Source organism: Diospyros lotus, chromosome 2 (assembly GCF_014633365.1).
Source record: "Diospyros lotus cultivar Yz01 chromosome 2, ASM1463336v1, whole genome shotgun sequence".
NCBI classification, from domain to species: Eukaryota; Viridiplantae; Streptophyta; class Magnoliopsida; order Ericales; family Ebenaceae; genus Diospyros; species Diospyros lotus.
In genome coordinates, this window is record NC_068339.1 from 2,827,677 (window position 1) to 2,848,198 (window position 20,522).

At 32.6% G+C, this 20,522-nt stretch overlaps 1 protein-coding gene across 1 annotated transcript; it reads right to left on the minus strand.

Annotated features, from left to right (window-relative positions):
- Positions 1 to 5,444: 5,444 nt before the first annotated feature.
- LOC127794224 (putative receptor-like protein kinase At3g47110) lies at positions 5,445 to 18,698 on the minus strand. The gene is made up of 3 exons (XM_052325169.1): positions 16,227 to 18,698; positions 6,050 to 6,258; positions 5,445 to 5,875 (listed from the first exon to the last, which is right to left on the minus strand). The coding sequence occupies exons 1-3, from the start codon at positions 18,695 to 18,697 to the stop codon at positions 5,460 to 5,462; spliced, it is 3,096 nt and encodes a 1,031-aa protein (XP_052181129.1). The 5' UTR covers position 18,698; the 3' UTR covers positions 5,445 to 5,459.
- Positions 18,699 to 20,522: the final 1,824 nt, after the last annotated feature.

The window sequence follows — 20,522 nt, forward strand, 5'->3', positions numbered from 1 at the left end:
CAATGTTCAAGAAATTTTTAGGCATGTCGTATTGGTACAATGGATTTTTCTCGAGAATTCAAATTATGAAAATAATTTTTATTTTACAAATTAGTTAAGGGAATAAACATTATAACTCACATACAACATTCTCTCAATCTTTATAAAATGAAGAATCTTATACATCAATTTTTTTTTTTTTTAAGCATATATACTATGCACCCTTATATTAAGGTAAAAACATTCATCTAAAATCTTTAGGGTGTGGAAGACATAAGCCAATTACAAAGGTTGAATAGTCAACAACCCCAATTAATTATAGAAATTCTATATGGAAACTTCTCTTTCAAAATGTTCATAAAATCTTTTGCAATGAGACCCCGTCAAATATTCCTTCAAATAGCTGTATATCAAATGTAAATATTTTAAATTAAAATTTTCAAATAACAACATTTAAAATTTTTCCATGCAAAACACGACATCACAAGTTTAAGTATATAAAAAAAATTTTAGAATTTTTTTTCTTTTTATATTTACCCGCTAATATGATTTTTTGATAAATAAATAATGTCATCGCCATTGGCAATGGATTCAAATGAACCATAGTTGATTTATATTTTTTTTATTTTATATTAACTTTAACTTACTTTAATAGATATTAGGAATATTTTTAATTTAATTTAATTTATGTTATTTCTTATTTAAGAAGTGTTTGTCTCAGATTAGGAAATTTTAAAGACGACCGATTTGAAGAAAAATAAAATTCATAGGTGTCTAGGCTAAATATCCATAATTCAGAAGATATACATATAGTTAATTTACTTAATATAGTTAGTAATAGAGAGGTGTCATAGTTATAGTTAATTTACTTAAATGTAATTAGTAACAAAAAGATACGTAAAGTTTAAAGATCAATTTAATAAAATATAAAATTAAGAAAATATTTAAACTAAAAACTTGAAATTCAAGAGATGTACAGGTTAATTTATCTTGGCCAATGCAACTTACCCTCTGAAGGTGTTTTTTAAATTAAAAAATATAATACAACATAAATGCACAAATTAAATACTCCCTCGATGTTACATTAATAACATTTTCTGTGTAAAAATTATTTAATTATCTAAATTGTATTTTTGTTTAATGTTTCAAGCATTAATAATTAAAAATGAAATATAACTATTGGAATCAAAGTTTTTATTTGTTGCTGCAAATTATGTTTGGTCTGGCTCGTTAGAATTACTTACATTCCTTTCTTTAGCGGCAATCCTTTTCAAACAGCTAAAAGCTCAAGGGGCATCTCCCCAAAGGCGAGGCCCAGGTCAGGTGCCCCCACTAGGCCAGAATTTTTTTTTAATTTTATTTTTTACAAAGATGAAAGTATTTTTGTTTAATTAATTTGTAAGAAGATATGGAGAGATATTTTAAAATAAAGTCTTTATTTTCAATTGAAGAAAATGGTGGGATAAAGAAAATAAGTGTTGAGGTAACTGATATTGAAGAGAATGATGATGCAAAGAAAGCAAGTATTAAAGAAAATTGTGAAATAAAGAAAATAAGTATGGAGGAAATTTATATTGAATAAAATAAAAAAGTTAACAAAATAAGTATTGAACAAATTGATGTTACACAATTTTCTATGAACTAAGAACTCCAATAATAGATTATAAAGTTAATCTTCGAGATCAAATTAAAAAAACCTACTTGCAAAGAGGTCCGTGTTAGCTTCAAAATCATATATTTTCACGTAAAAAATCAGGACAATTCCTTCCAACTTGGTTCAATGAATTTGGTGATTGATTGAAATATAGTATAAACAAAGATACCACATTTTACATATACTGTCATTTTTTTAAAATAAATAATGGAGAACTAAGAGGTGGTGATTCTTTTGTAAAAGAAGGGTTCAATAATTTTAAAAGGAAATATAGACTTCAAGTTCATATTGGAGATGCCAATAGTGCAAACAATCAAGTTTGAAACAACTATGAAGTCTTAATAAATTAAGAGCAAAATATTGAGACAGTTTTCTTCAAACAGTCAAAACAAACACAATGTGATTATTGGATTCTTCTGAATATATCAATTGATTGTTCGACTTCTTCTACCGCAAGAACTAACCTTTCGTGGTTATGACGAGTCTGAAAATTCAAATAATCAAGATAACTTTCTTGAACAATTACAATTTCTAACATGAAAAGTCGTAAGAAACAATTGTAAAAGGTTTTTATATTTTAATATTATTATTATTTTATTTTTAAAATTATATTTTTTATATTTAAGTTCGCCCCCATTGAATCAAAATCCTGTCTTCGCCCATGTTCGATCATTCTATAACTATGCCTTAATAATCCAAATCAAGGCAATAATATTTGGTTGACAATTTAGGCATATGTAGCTAACTTGTTATAATTATTCTAATAATAATTATCAATCCATTCAAACAAGTAACTATTTGAGACAATGTTACAAGGCAATATAATAGCATTCGTGTACGTATTTCACATAATACTCTTTCATTGTAGACATTAATTCTTCAAAGGTCCATCTAGTTAGAAAATACTTATAAATTAAATGTACTTTGATTCATAGCTAGTCATCAATAGATAAAAGATACTTAAGTATCTAGGACAGAGTGAAAAAAAAAAAGAAGAAGAAATAGCACGAATGCCATTCTCCCTCTATGGTAACATGTAATAATTAATTACTGAATTTTGATCATTATAAAGTCAGTTAAAAATATGCTGGAGATCATCCCTAAGCATTATGAATCTTTCTGGAGCCCTTGGAAAATGTCTCTGGTTATATTCCATTCACAAATAAATTGCTTACGTCCAACCTATCTTGGGGTGACTTCATGAAACAAGCCACTCCAATCTTGATCATACAAATTAAGCAATCATTTTTGTTGTTGCCATTTCTTGGGCGGGTAGTTGCCTTCCTTCTCTGGTTGTTGGTCGAGAGCCACTTCTCCTTCATCATTGCATACGAGTTTTGTATTCACAATGTCCATCACATGGTCGGGTATGGCCATCCTGGCAAAGTTGTGGAGAATGAGACTTGTCTCAAACATTGATTCAGTTGGCCTCTTACCTGTCATCATCTCCAATAGCAAGATCCCAAAGCTGTAGACATCCCCATCTCTTGAGACTTCACTTCCAAGCCCATATTCTGTAGGTTTTCAAAATAATTCATCTATTGTTGGGGCTCATCATTTCAACATTGATATGGATTTTTTATACATCAATAGCAGAAAAATCTCTTCTTGTTTTGTATATATGCATAGCGTATTTTACTTCAATGAAATAATTATATTTTTAATCTCAGAATTGGTAATATTCAATAAATTCTAGGTTCAGTTTTGAAAAAAAAAAAGCTTTCTCAAAAAATTATAGTTAAAAACATAGAAAATGTTTTCTACAACCAGAGAGGCCATTAATATTTCAGGTTTATAAGAAACTTTAGAAGTATTCATGTAATACCCCAAGAGTGCAAAGAAATGTAGTATATATTGAGAATAAGCAAGGAATGAAACAATATCAGCTAAATACTTTTTGGGGTGAAGGTAAACAAGGAACTCTTGAGTTAAGCATATTTGAGTTGGGGAAGCTCAAGGATGGGTGACCTCCTAAAAAGTTCATGTAAGTTCATCAAGATAAGTTATTTCGATCATTGTTATCTCTCGATACGGAATGTTAATTCATATGTACTACTTATTTGGCTATGTGTTCATGTGACGTGCTGCTGCAAGATTCATTTTTTTCAAAATTCATTTTTCTGCACTATTTGGACGAGATTTATGTGTCATCCTTGGCAAAATAGTAATCAAATGAAACATAATTATTGTAATGATTACCTAGGGCTGCATAGCTAATGGTTCCCTTCACTCCCACTGAACTGCTTTGATTTGAATTCATTTCTGGCATTAACCTAGCCAAACCAAAATCTCCAACATGGGCAACCATGTCAACGTCAATAAGAATGTTGCTTGGCTTTATATATCACAGTGAATAATTGGTGTGTGGCAGTGGCTTTATATCGCAGTGCAGAAGCCACATCAGTCGCTATGTTTATTCTTCGTAGAAGATTATGTCCCACGGCATGATTGTCTTGACAGTTTTCTGTTTTTGGATCTGGATGCAACCACCTCGCCAAACTCCCCCGGGACATGAACTCATAAACTATAGATAGCTTTGAAGTCATTGCCTTGAAAATAAACACTTGAACAAGAAGACACTTAGATGTCAGTATTTAAGTTAGAGGGACACTAGCCATTGGCAATGGATTCAAATGAACCATAGTTGATTTATATTTTATTTTTATTTCATATTAAATTTAACTTAATTTAATAGATATTGGAAATATTTTTAACTTAATTTAGTATATGTCATTTCTTATTTAAGAAGAGTTTTCCCCATTTAGGAAAGTTTAAAGATCAATTTGAAGAAAAATAAAATTCAGAGTGTCAAGCCTAAATGTCCAAAATTGAAGATACATATATATATGGTTAATTTACTTAATGTAGTTAGTAACTGAGAGGTATCCTAACTAAAATTTGAGAAAAATTTAAAGATTAATTTAATAAAATATAAAATTCAAAAGATACTTATATTAAAAACTCAAATTTCAAAAGATGTACAAGTTAATTTATCTTGAGCCATGCAACTTACCCTTTGAAAAATATAATCCAACTCAAAACAGTTCATAAATGCACAAATTAGATTCTCCCTTGATGTTGGATTTATAATCTTTTTTGTATAAAAATTATTTAACTATGTAAACAGTATTTTTGTTTAATGTTTCAAGCATTAATAATTAAAAAAATGAAATATAGCTATTGGAATCAAAGTTTGTGTCTATTGCTGTAACTTGTGTTTGTTGTCGCTCGGTAGAAGTACTTGTTTTCCTCTCTTTAGTGGCGGTCCTTTCCAAACTACCAAACGCTCAAGGGGCATCTCCCCATCACCATGTTCGATCATCCTGTAACTATACCTTAACAATCCAATTCTAGGTCTTTGCTGGCCGTATTGCCTTAATTCTTTCAACTCATGATCAGTTGCTTTGTGCTAGTTTACGGATATATTAAGTCCACTGCAGTGTTTTTGGGACAAAAAGTGTATCTATGTTGATGTTTACAGGCAGGAGGTTGCAGACTAAAAGTAAACTCTTAAGGTGTATGTTTTAATGCAATAATAATATTTGGTTGACAATCCATTCAAACAAGTAACTTTTTGAGACAATGTTACAAGGCAATAATGGCATTCATGTATTTCACACAACACTATTTCATTGTAGACATTCTTCGAAAGGTCCATCTACTTATGAAATACTTATAACTCAAATGTAGTTTGATACATAGCTAGTCATCAAAAAATAAAATATGCTTAAGTATCACAAATGCCACTCTCTCTTTATGGTAATATGTAATAACTACTGAACTTTGATCATTATAAGGTTGGTGGAAAATGTGTAGGAAGTCACGCCTAAGCATTGTTGCCCTTCCGGAGCCCTTGAAAAATGACCCTGGTTATGTTCAATTCACGAACAACATTGCTTATGTCCAACCTATCTTGGGATGACTCCACGGAACATGCCACTCCAATCTTGATCATACGAATCAAGCAGTCGTTTTGGTTACTGCTATTTCTTGGACAGGGGGTTGCCCTCCTCCCCTCGTTGTTGGTTAAGGCAGCCACTTCTTCTTCATCATTACACACGAGTTTTGAATCCACAATGGCCATCACATGGTCAGGTATTGCCATCTTGGCAAAGGTGTGGAGATTGAGACCTGCCTCAAACATCGACTCAATTGGCCTCTTACCTGTCATCATCTCCAATAGCAAGATCCCAAAGCTATAGACATCCCCCTCTCTTGAGACCTCACTTCCAAGCCCATATTCTGTAGATTTTCAAAATAAATCAACTGTTGGGACTCACCATTTCAACATTGATATGGATTTTGTTATGAATCAATAGTAGAAAAACTCATTTTTCTGCACTATTTGGATGAGATCTATGTGTCATCCTTGGAAAAATAGTAAACAAATGAAATATAATCAATTGTAATGATTACCTGGAGCTGCATAACCAATGGTTCCTTTCACGCCCACTGAACTGCTTTGATTTAGATTCATTTCTGACATTAACCTAGCCAACCCAAAATCTCCAACATGGGCAACCATGTCTACGTCAAGAAGAATGTTGCTTGGCTTTAGGTCACAGTGAATAATTGGTGTGTGGCAGTGGCGATGCAGATACTCTAGTGCAGAAGCCACGTCCACTACAAGAAAAATCAGTTTTAGTGACGGAAAAATCCGTCACTAAAAACATAAAATCCGTCACTAAATTTTTCTGTGACAGGTTTAGTGACGGGGTAAAAAGCGTCACTAAAGCGGGCGTGACAGAATTTTAGTGACGGGGTGAGTGCTACCCGTCGCAGATCTGTGACGGGATAGCAGTTCCGTCACAGATTTGTGACGGGTGTCCCGTCACAGATCTGTGACGGGGCAGTACTACCCTTCACAAATCTGTGACGGGGAAGTTCTGCCCGTCACAGATTTGTGACGGGGGAAGTTCATCCCGTCACAGATCTGTGACGGGGAAGTACTTCCCCGTCACAAATCTGTGACGGGATGAATTTCCCCCGTCACAGATCTGTGACGGGAAAGTTCTGCCCGTCACAGATCTGTGACGGGGGAAGTTCATCCCGTCACAGATCTGTGACGGGGAAGTACTTCCCCGTCACAAATCTGTGACGGGATGAATTTCCCCCGTCACAGATCTGTGACGGGAAAGTTCTGCCCGTCACAGATCTGTGACGGGGGAAGTTCATCCCGTCACAGATTTGTGACGGGGAAATACTTCCCGTCACAGATCTGTGACGGGATGAACTTCCCCCGTCACAGATCTGTGACGGAAACTGCCCCGACACAGATCTGTGACGGGACAGTCTGTCACAAATCTGTGACAAACAGGGCAAGCCGTCACAGATCTGTGACGGGAAGTACTGCCCCGTCACAGATCTGTGACGGGATGAACTTCCCCCGTCACAGATCTGTGACGGAAACTGCCCCGACACAGATCTGTGACGGGACAGTCTGTCACAAATCTGTGACAAACAGGGCAAGCCGTCACAGATCTGTGACGGGAAGTACTGCCCCGTCACAGATCTGTGACGGGCTATACCCGTCACAAAAATTCTTAAAATAAAAACGAGCAATCTGTGACGGGATACTACCCGTCACAGATCTGCGACGGAGCACCCGTCACAGATATTTTTAAATATAAAAAAAATAATATTAAATAAATAATTAATATTTTATAAAATTAATATAAATAAAAAAATAATTTTGGAAAAAAAATTAAATTAATATTAATATTTTAAATCAATAATATATTTTTAATTTCAAAAAATATATTTTTAATTTTTAAATTCATAAAATTAAAATTTATATTTATTAAAATTAAAATTAATATTTTCTTTTATAAGAATAAAAAAATTTAAAATAACAACAATTTTTTTAAAAATTTAAATAAAATATTAAAAATAACATTAAATAAAATTAATATTACTCACATTCACATTAAAAATAAAAGAAATTTAACATTAAAAAGAAAATTAATATTATTTTAAATCATAATATATTTTTATGAAATTAATATATTTTTAATTTCAAAAAATATATTTTTAATTTTTAAATTTATAAAATTAAAATTTATATTTATTAAAATTAAAATTAATATTTTCTTTTATAAGAATAAAAAAAATTGAAAATAACAACAATTTTTTTAAAAATTTAAATAAAATATTAAAAATAACATTAAATAAAATTAATATTACCCACATTCACATTAAAAATATAACAAATTTAACATTAAAAAGAAAATTAAAATTTAATATTAATATTAAGATTACCCAAGTTTACTTCAATGTTTACAACATTCCACTACAATCAATCGTCATTATTATTAGCATTTTCATCTTCATGATTGTCACTCTCATCTTGATCAGCTACCGGGTCAGATCCACCTGGAACAGTCGATGGTCTAGCATCTGCAGTAGATTGTTTTGTCAATCTACTTATTACTATATTCATTTCTGACTGCCACGCTGTCACTTGTTCTTGCCACTGTCGTAATTGCCGATTCTCAGCCCGGGATTCAAGCAACTCATCAGTTAATTGGGTGACTTTAAGTTTCATTTGTTGAAACTCTGGTGACATATGTGAAGATGATTGGCTAGATCGATTGGTGGTAGATGGATATAACAAATTAGCTTGGGAGCCCAGCCTGTATATTCGACCCTTTCTATTCCGACCACTAACAGCTTGATAGAAGATGTCGTGTTCATTAACTGTAGGCGATGAGGACTCTCCAGTACTTGTGGATGATGAAGATGCCTCCGCACTCAATCTTTCATATTTTTCCTATAAAATTAAAACATTCATGTAAATGAATTAAAAAATTATTTTAAAATAAAAATTTTAATTTAATTTATAAAACACACTTACAGCGATGGCCCTAGATCTGTCATCGACCCACACTTCTTCTCCTTGATTATCTTTCCTGGTGTGGGTTCTCCTGAAGAATTCAAACTCATTGGGCTCACGATTCAATTCAGTTGCCTGTATAAGAAATTAATAAATAATATAGTAAATAATATAGTAAACTTATAATTTAAATAAAATAAAAAATATATATAACTTAGCATAAGTAATTACCAGCCTTCTTCGAGTCAAGGAGAATGGAATGGACCCGCCAGTGTGGAGCGACCCACCGGTCTCGGAAGCACGATTTTTTTTATTTTGTGTGGCAATTTTTTTGTTGCTTTCTTCTGCCCACTTTGCATCAAGTGCCTTACGCACGTCGGGATCCATCCACATTGCTTCGTCTTCCCCATTTCTAATTCGATGCAAATGGCTCCTAAAACTTCGTCTACCAGACTTATTCCATGTGAGCCATATGCGATCATTCTCATCGACTTGCCAGAAATACGTCTTCTACATTAAGTTAAGAAACATATATATATATATATATATATAAGAATTTAAATACAAACTTATATTAATAAAGAATTATAAATTAACTTACGTTAAATTCTTCAAGCCACATCCTTCGTATTATTTCTGGCACTTCATCCCAATGAATCCACGGTTCGGTGTATCGTGCCTTCCAAATCTTTCCTAATTTGCTTGGTGGGCCACTCTCAGGGATAAAACTGTCAAACACAAAATATATATATATATATTCATTTGCAAGTAATAAGTTTAAAATAATAAATACGATACTCACTGATTACACTGTTCATCGCAAGATAAGTATTTTCGACCGTCTCCTTGGCTGATGCCAACCGGGTCAGTTGGAATGGGCTCAGAGTGTTGTGCAGAAGCAGATGATGAATTGAGTCCTTGCGGTGTCGGCATGAATGTGTATGGGGAATGTCTGTCTGGCATATGAGAAGTTCCCCCAACATATTGGCCACTCGGTGGTACAACATCTGGTGGGTAGAAAGTTGGTGGAACACCATAATAACCCCATGGCGGCATCGTGGTTCCAGGATATGGAAATTGATGAGGCATGGGAGCAAAAGGTTGTGAGGGTGGTGGTGGGGGTGGTGACTGGAGATTGAATTGTGTGGATTGAACAACAGGTGTGGAGTCAGGAGAAGAATATTGCGAACCAGAATTGGCATCTGGATAAGGTGTGGTCCTATAAGATGTTCTACTTCTACCTCTTCCCCTACCCGAAGGTGTTGAATGTTCTGACATCTATTTCGATAATTATATATGTATGAAAAAAAATTACATTAACATCAAAGTCATCATACTAAAAGTACAGGTACACAAATTATAAATATTCATATTTTAAAAATACAAAGGTTATTAATTAGCATGCACAAAAAAAAAAAAAACCATAAAACTATCAGTCATCTTCTTCTATATATTCATCAATGTCTTCCTGGTCACTATCTCTGTCATCAGATAATATATCTTCCTCGTCTTCTTCTGAAACAGATTCTTCATACATATCATTTTCTTCTTCCTCAACAATATTGGAGACATCAACTTCCTCTACTAGCCCATTATCATCTTGTAAAGTGCCTCCAAGGTCAATATTTACATCAATTACAGGCCGTTGCAATATTTCATCCTCTTGAAAAGGCTCTTCCATGTTAGCTTCAGGAGCATTTATTGTACCTCGTGCCTTTGTTTTAATTACAACCATCCAACCATTTTTTTCACGACAGTAATCAGGATAAGACGCGTAATACACTTGTTCAGCTTGTTGGGCAAATATGAATGGATCATATTTCCTATATCTTCTTGATGATCGAATGTCTACAATTCCATATTTATCATGAATTTTAGTTCCTCGTGGACTTGGATCATACCATTCACATTTGAACAAAATTACTCTTTTTATTGGTAAGCCTGCATATTCTAACTCAAGTATGTCTATAAGTTTTCCATAATAATTCATATGTGAAGCTCCACCTCCTGACGCAGACACGCAAACACCATAATTTTCTGTCGACCTACTCTGACTCCATTCAACAGTATGAAATTTGTATCCATTGAAGAAATACATTGCCCAATGTTTCACGTTGGGAGTTGGCCCCCACCCTATGCTCTGAATTAGTGGGTCTGCAATAACTTCCCCACTCAAATTCACCTAACCAAATATTTTCATCAATTTATGTATACATAATTAATATTAAATTAAGAAATATCTTAAACTTTACAAACTTACATGATTATGGAACCAAACACAAAAATGCTCCTCGATTTGTTTGTTTAATTCTTCGTCACTGATTACTGGCGATAATTCACGTAATATGTTTGTGTACATGCTGAAACATTAAAATATATATATCAACATAATATGAACAAAATTATTAATATGAAGTCATAAATATATTAATATAGTTAAGTTTGGGTTCTTACTCAATATAAGGTTCGACCTCTGGCGTATTTAGCAAGACATATAACTTTGCTGTTTGGAACTCATTCACATCCAACCATCTTTTTTTCATTGGACCAGCTGCACGACCCGGATAATTGAAGATAGAAATTTGTGGATGCGTAGATTCTCCCCCATCATCATTTCGAGGGGCTCTCGTCCTCCTTGATTGAATATTTGATTCAAAATAATATGAATCAAATGTGGCTGTCTCCTCAATTAAATATGCCTCACAAATAGATCCTTCTATGCGAGCCTTATTCCGAACTTTCTTCTTTAAAGTATTGAGAAACCTAAATCATTTTAAAGTTATCTTAATTTATGAAAAAGAACATAATAAATTATACGACAAAATCAATAAATTATATGAATATAAAATTTATTACCGTTCAAATGGATACATCCATCTGTATTGGATTGGCCCTCCGACCTTTGCTTCGTAAACCAAATGTACCGGGAGATGTTCCATTGAGTTAAACCATCCAGGCGGAAATACACGCTCTATTTTGCATAGAATGATTGGGATGTTCTGTTCCATAACTTCCAAATGTTCAGTTCTTAACATTGTTGAGCATATTTCTTTGAAAAACTGGCATAATTCAGTTATTGGACTCCAAATTCGATCTGATAATCCTGAAAATGCCGTTGGAAGTAACCGCTCCATAAGAACATGACAATCATGACTCTTCAAGCCAAACAATTTTCCATTCTTCATATCAACACATCTGCCCAATCCAGATGCATACCCGTCAGGGAGTTTAAGTTCTTTTATCCATTTCAAAATACTTAACTTTTGTTCTCTTGTGAAAGTATATTGAGCTTTAGGTTTCCAATATTTACCCCCACCACGTTCTACTAATTCCAACTCCTTCCGCCTGCAATATTCTTTCAAGTCCATTCTAGCTTTGCTATTATCTTTAGTTTTACCTTTCACATCCATGATTGTATTGAAAAGATTATCAAAAATATTCTTCTCGATGTGCATGACATCTAAATTGTGTCGGATAAGATTATCTTTCCAATATGGCAAATCCCAAAAAATACTTCTTTTTGTCCAATTGTGTTGCACACCATATCCGATCATAACACAATTTTGTTGTTCTAAGATAGACGGGACATTACATACTCTACCAAATACGTTTTCTCCACTTAAACGAGGAGGTGGACAAGAATTATCAACTTTATTTTTTCGAAATGCAGCTGTATTCCTTCGAAAAGGGTGATCCATTGGCAAAAATTGTCGGTGACAATCAAAATATGATGTTTTCCCACCGTACTTGAGATTAAAAGCTTTTGTGTTTTCCATACAATACGGGCATGCTAATCTACCTGATGTCATCCAACCAGATAACATTCCATATGTAGGAAAATCATTGATAGTCCACAACAGAGCTGCTTTCATCATAAAGTTTTGCTTTGTAGATATGTCATAAGTCAACACTCCTTCGTGCCAAAGCAATTTCAATTCATCAATTAAAGGCTGTAAAAATACGTCTATCTTACTTTTGGGATTTGAAGGACCCGGAATAATAACCGTTAAAAACATAAACTCTCTTTTCAAACATAATCCAGGAGGCAAATTATATGGAGTCACAATTACTGGCCAACAAGAGTACGGGCGACCCGATTGACCATATGGAGTGAACCCATCTGCACACAAACCAAGCCTTACATTTCTAGGATCAGTAGAGAAGTCAGGATGTGTCCGATCAAAATATTTCCATGCTTAACCGTCAGACGGGTGAGACAATACCCCAAACTCTCTCCGATTTTCATAGTGTCACCTCATGTTCGAAGCAGTAATGGTTGAAGCATAGATTCTTTGCAATCTTGGTATGAGGGGCAAATACCACATTCTCTTAAAAGGAATTTCTTTAAATTTTCCTGTGCCACTTCTTGCAGACTTAAAACGAGGATGACTACAAAACTTACAACTCCTCTCAAATTGATCATCCTTATAATATAACATACAACTATTTGGACAACAATCAATCTTCTGATAACCAAGTCCAAGCTTAGAAACCAACTTTTTAGTATGATAAAAGTCATCGGGCACACGATTACCAGTTGTCATTGTATGTTGCATAAACTGCATGATTTCATTATAACAACCTTCAGGCATGTTGTAATCAGATTTAATGCTCAACATCCTAACTGTAGCAGAAAGTTCACTCTCTGCATCACAACCCGAGTATAATGGGGATTGTGCAGCAGATAACATCTCATAAAATGCTTTTGCATTTTCATTACGTGGTTCCTCAATATTGTACGACTGATGACCACTTTCGCTAAACGCTCCTTGCATTGTAGCAGGCGCATGTGATGGTCCTGCTGCATCCATTACCATTTGCTCATACGGATTAAACTGATCTCTAAAATTATCTTCTCTATAATATTCATTTACAATAACATTTTGAGGCATTATTGGTATTTCTTCCCCATGGTTCGTCCAATAATAATATCCTTTCATAAACCCATGCTTACAAAGATCCCTTTTCACCTCATTAACTGGTTTAAACTTCAAACACTCACATTTCATACAAGGACATTTCAACACTCCTAGCCTTATGAAACTTTCTTGAGAAGATGCAAGTTGAATAAACTCATCAACACCAGCATAAAATTCAGGAGTGATCCCACCCCTTCTTGGCATACACCGATTATCAATCCATCGACGATGCAACGGAGATTCCATTTTCAATTCAAAAAATTGTATAACAAGCACGATTCCTAATAGATATTTTATCCTGAAAACTAACCAAATTATATTTCATCATTTCAGACTGTCATAAGTAATTGATAAATATGAACAAAAAATAAATATAATAATAAATAATTTATTGAGATAAATTTTGCATCTTTTTTATAAATTAAGATAATAAATAATTAAGATAAATTTTAATATTTTTACTTCACTCTACATGTTTGAATTGAATTTTTTTTAAATATTTATTTAAATTTGTATTTCCTTTAATACTTAAACAATTATTATAATTTTTAATTGTTACATTTTTTATTTTATTTTGATTTGAGTAATTAAGAACAATATGGTTAAAATAATGTATCTAATATATTTTCTAAGTTAGCTATAAATGTCTCACTTTAAAATTTAAAATCCATTAGTATACTTATTTTATTTTATAACAACAAATTATATTACTCATTAATAATATTTTATTTTTAATATTGTAATAAATAAATATTTCAATTTAAATATTTATCTAATTTATTTCTCATGTAATTTTTAATTTTTAGTGTTTAATTTAAATAAAAAATTAAATTGTATACCTTTTTAAAGTCATTTTAATTTTTAAAATAATTATCTAATTTATTTCGTACATTATTTTAAATATTCTAATTTTACTTTTATTTATTATTTTTAATGTTTTAAACAAAAAAAAATTAATTTTAATGTCTATACTTAATCTTATGGAAACAAAATTATATATGTTTTCATAAATATTGTATTTACTTTTAGTATTTTATTTTTAACGTATTTTATTTAAAATTACAATATTTTAAATTAAAAATCTGTTTTAAATTAAAAACAAAAAAATAAATATTATTAATATAATTACATAACAAAATAACTATAGAAATAATTTATAAAAAATTAATAAAATTCACATTTTAATTTCTAAACATTACAAATAATATAAACAATTAAAATAAAACCTAAACTAATTTAAATAAAATAATCATTAAACTCAACATACATACTAAAAACAAAAATAAATTACCTATTAAATAAAACTAACGCAATTTAAACTTTTATTTCCTTTACTACTTAAACAATTATTCAAATTTTGATTTGTTACATTTTTTATTTTATTTTCGTTGAGTTATTAAAAATATTAAGGTTAAATTTATTGTTATAAAAATTAATAACTTTTCATGGTAAAATTTTATTTTGTATTTTTAGTCCTTAATTTTTAAGAAAATATATTCGGTAGGGTATTTTTAGTGTTTATTTTTTTATTGTATTTTATTTTTAATATTGCATTTCTTATATATTTTAATTTAAATATTTATCTAATTAATTTCTCATATTATTTTTCAATTTTAGTGTTTTATTTTAAATAATAATCTTAATCTATACCTTTTTAATTTTAAAAATAATTATCTAATTTATTTCATATGTTAGTTTTAAAATTTTTAATTAAAATTTTATTTATTATTTTTTATTTTTTATATTTTAAATAGAATTCTTTTATATTTTTAATAGAATTTTTTTAATTTTTTAATGTATACACTTAAATATTTTCTTATGACAATAAAATATATACTTTCTTAAATAGTAAATTTATTTTTAGTATATAATTTTTTATGTATTTTATTTAAAATTACAATATTTTTCATTAAAAATATATTTAAACTTAAAAAAAAAAATAAACATTATTTACACATGACGGGTTTGCTAGTCACATATCTAAATAACTAAATAACTAAATAATTAATTAGTTGTAGTTTAATTATTTAATTATAGTTATTTACATTTTAATTTTTAAGCATTACAAATAATATAAACAATTAAACTAAAACTAAACTAAACTAAACTAAACTAAACTAATTAATATAAAAATAAAATAACTACAACTAAACTAACACAAAAATAAAATAACTACAACTAAACTAACACAAATAAATTATAATTAAACTAACAGAATATAATAAAAACTAAAATAAAATAAAAAAAACATAAAATACTTACTTGAGAGCAACGAAATTAACTGGAGAAGAAGAAGAACCAAGGAATGTGAAGAGGATGAAAATGGGACAGTGAGAGAACGGGAGGGAGGGAGGGAGGGGGGGCGAGACACTGAGAGAATGGGAGGGAGGGAGGGGGGGCGTTAAGTGTGGAGGGGGAAAGAAGGGGGGGGGCGAGACACAGAGAATGTGAGGGAGGGAGGAAGGGGGGGGCGTTAAGTGTGGAGGGGGAAAGAAGGGGGGGGATTTTTAAAGGCAAGATTGCGACGGGACAAGTCAGTCCCGTCGCAGTTCTGAGACGGGACGTCGGTCCCGTCGCAGAACTGCGACGGGATTGATGTTCCGTCGCAGTTCTGCGACGGGACATCTCGCTCCCGTCGCTGATTTGCGACGGGAGATTATTTTCCGTCACTATTTTGTGACGGGATACATATCCCGTCACAAAATAGTGACGGTAATTTTTGCCCGTCACTAAACCACTTTAGTGACGGCTTTCCATCACTAAACCCGTCACAAATTAGTGACGGGAGCATCCCCGTCACAAAACCCGTCACTAAAACTGATTTTTCTTGTAGTGATCAATCGCTATGTTTATTCTTTGTAGAAGATTAAGTCTCATGGCTTGATTGTTTTGATGGTTTTCTGTTTTTGGATCCGGATGCAACCACCTCTCCAAACTACCCCGAGGCATGAACTCGTAAACTATAGCTTTGAAGTCGTTGCCTTGAAAATCAACACTTGAACAAGAAGTCAAAATCTTGATTAGATTTCTGTGTTGGATTCTTCCCAAGGCTTTACACTCAGCCATGAAGCTCTTGGACACCCCTTTATGTTGAAGGTTAAGCACTTTGATTGCTATAGTTGTTTCCCCTAGTTTTGCTTTGTATACAGAGCCAGAACTGCCCGTTCCAATCAAGTATGTTGAAGAGAAGCCTCCAGTCGCTTTGAGGAGGTTGTTGTATGATACTCTATCGAATGCATTCATTGACAATGAATCAAAAGTTAAATCTTTGTTTTTCTTCTTGGAGCAACAAAATATTGTCGATGATACCACAACTACAATTGCCACAAATGGGATAAAGATTGGCAAGATAATTCTAAGAGACATGCGATGTTTCTTCAATTGTTTCATGGTGCATGTTGGCAGGAGTAATTCAGGTACGCCTCCACAAAGTCTAGGATTCCCCAAGACTGATATTGCAGTTGCATTTGAGAAAACTCCTTCGATCGGAACTTCACCCTCAAGATCGTTGAAAGATAAATTCAAATTGTTCAAAGAGAATTTTGCCAGGTACTTTGGGATTTGACCAAAAAAGTTGTTTCGAGAAAGATCCAAATTCGAAAGACCTCGAAGAGACTGTAAAGATGAAGGTACAAAACCTTGAAAGGAGTTTCCTTGTAAGAAAAGGGCCACAAGACTATTGCAACTACCAAGCGTGGTTGGAATCTCACCGGACAAGTCATTTTGAGATACATCCAACTCTGCCAAATTTTTTAGATTGCCAACTTCTAAGGGTAGGTGCCCAGAGAAATGGTTCCATGCTAAATTGAGTGAAATTGAAAGAGTTGAAATGTCGAAGAGTTCTTTGGGAAGGGCTCCTATCAGGTTATTGAAAGAAAGATTCAACAATAATAATTGTTGGCAGTTTTCAAAGGTCACAGGAACTTTTCCTTGCAATCTGTTCTCTTCCAAGTAAAAAAGGATCAAGGATGAGAGGTTTCCTATCGACTTGGGAATATCTCCCTCTAGCTTGTTGGAACGAAGAGACAATTTCTGCAGCTTTTTAAGATTGCCAATGTTGTAGGGAATTCTGCCCTTGAATTCATTCTCACCCAAAACTAGCCTTGTTAGTCCTGTTAGATGGCTTATTTCGGAAGGGATCTCTCCATGTATATGGTTTTGTTGAAAGGTTAAGATAGACATTGTGGCTGAGAAGTTCCCGATGCTCTTAGGCAAGGATCCTTTTAGTTGGTTGAATGCAACGCTCAATAATCGCAAATTTGTGCAGTTGACCAAAGATTGAAGAAAATCCATTTCGTCAGGTTCTCCAGTCCCCAAACTATTGTTGCCTAAGTTTAAAAAATAGAGGCGAGGCAGGAGTTTGAAATCAATTGATATTTTTCCACTAAAATAGTTAGCTTCTACTTCAAAATATTCTATATTTGAAAAGTTGGGCAGTAATACGGGTAGGGGTCCTGTAAGATGGTTATCACCGAGCCCTAGATATTGAAGCTGGGGAAACATAGAAGCGAGTTCTGATGGGATGCTGCCGGAGAGTTGGTTTTCTACTAGGGAGAGTATAATTAATGATGAAAGGTTGTAGATAGATGAAGGTATCTTACCAGAGAGTTTATTAACATCCAGTGAAAGGAAAGTTAAATTTTGGAGCCGGCCCAAGGCCTCTGGGATAGTTCCTGTGAAAGCATTGAAAGGTGCACTTAAAAACTTAAGAGACGTAAAATTTCCAATGAAAGAGGGAATCTCTCCGCTAAAATTGTTTTCTTCCACTATAAGACGAATGAGCTTTGACAATGAACTAAGCTCTCTTGGAAGTTTACCGACCAACTTGTTCATACCAATTTGAAAATACCAAAGATTGGAGCAGTGAGATAAGTTGGTTGGGATTTCACCTGTCAATGAATTATTATACAAGCCTAGTACCCGCAGCCTGAATAGATTGCCAACTTGTGGTGGGATTTCGCCTTGATTCGTGTTGTTATTGAGCCACAAGACTCGAAGGAAGCTCAAGTTTCCTCTGTAAGGTGATATGAATCCCGCTAACCTGCTCTCTTGCAAGTCCAAGATGGTGACTCGCCGGTGTCGCCTGCCACACGTAACCCCTTGCCAGTTGCAGAAGTGGACAGAATCGTTCCATGAATCCATAACTCTTTCCGGGTCGTGAATAATCTTGGACTTGAAGGCCAGTAATGCCATGTGTTCTGTCTCGTTACCGGTCCAAGTAGCAGCGGTTGGAGGAAGAAGAATTATGAATTGCAACAAAATTGGTACGCCAAAGACAAATATGATTTGGAGGTCAAGCAAATGGCAACCCATTGAACTCATTTTTGAAAATGGATAGATATGCCAAAGACTTGCATTATTGGTGTCCTTTTATAATAAGCATTTTTGAATTGGGGTCCTGCCGTGGTCAATGGGATTGATAAGTCCAGTTGACAAATTTAAGCAAGAGAAAGGCTTTACTTATTTTATACAGTTCACTGCATGCATGCCGTGCTCAACGGGATAAATGCTAGTACTGTCAAATGTCACATCCATTAGTAGTGCTTTACTCACATGATGAAATGTGAATATTTGAAATTATATATAAATTTTAAATATCAACATCTAAAATTTCTTAATTAGTTCAACGTCACGAACCAGAAAATGGGTCGGAGCATAAGATATTTAAACTTTAAATCATTTTAGCCTCTAGCTTTTAAGATTTTAAGACTTAAGGGAGTGAGTAAATGGGGTCCACTCCTGTTTTTCCTCTTTTTCCTGCCATTATAATTAAAATAAAATCAACCAATTGTTACATTCACTTGATAGAATAGGTTCTAACAAAGTTAAGCGAGGACACTAGCTATTGGCAATGGATTCAAATGAGCCATGCAAGTTGATTTATATTTTATTTTTATTTCATATTAAATTTAACTTAATTTAATAGATATTAGAAATATGTTTAACTTAATTTAGCATGTGTTATTTTTTATTTAAGAAGTGTTTGCCCCATTTTAAAAAAGTTTAAAAATAAATCTGACAAAAAAAATGAAATTCATAAGTTGTCAAGGCTAAATGTCCGAAATTATATATATATATAATTAATTTACTTACTATCGTTAATAATAGAGGGGTGTTATATTTGTAGTTAATTTTCTTAATGTAGTTAGTAACATAGAGGTATCATAATTGTTGTGTTATAAACAAAAGCTCGTTAAGAGCCAAAAAAGTTTAAAAGTCCAAAATTATTTTTTGAGCTAAAAATGTGTAATTTTTTCCTAATCAGGGGGGGTTCTGCACAACTCGAAAACTAAATAACTCCGATATTCAAAAATATTTTCAAGAGTTTGTGAAAGGAATAGACATTATCTAAGAGAATCCTAATCTTAGTAAATCTTGAAATATTAGGATAAACATCATTTGGAAGAATCTTAATTCTAATGGACCCTAAAAAATTTCATTTTTTTTATAAATAAATAAATCATCATCTCAAAAAGAAGTATGTCTCCGATACTGGTTTTATTACAGCATTTAACTCTTCATCTTCTTCAGTATTTGACTTATGTATCAGAGTATTTGTGCGAAAATTTCTCTATATTCTCTAATCATTCCCTTTCTTACAAGTTCACATGGGTTGACGATGACATTTTCACTTAATAAATTTATTATTGTGTTCAAGTGTTAATAGTAACTAATTGAGAAAAGTTTAAAGATTAATTTAATAAAATATAAAATTCAAAAAATACTTGAACTAAAAACCCAAAATTGAAGAGATGTATAGGTTAATTTATCTTGGTCGATTCAACTTGCCCTTTGAAAGTGTTTTTTAAATTAAAAAATATAATCCAACTCAAAACAGTTCATAAATGCATATAAATTAAATACTCCCTCAATGTTACATTAATAACCTTTTTTGTATAAAAATTATTTAACTAACTATGTAAACTGCATCTTAATTTGTTTAATGTTTCAAGCGTGTTAATAATTAAAAAATAAAATATAGTTATTGGGCATTTTTTTGTGTTTGTTGCTGCAAATTGTTTATGTTTTGATCAGTTGGTAGGTAGAAGTTCTTCCCTTCCTCCTCCTGTCTTTAGTGGTGGTACTTTGTAAACCGCCAAAAGCTCAAGGGGGGCATCTCCCTAGCTATTACCGTGCG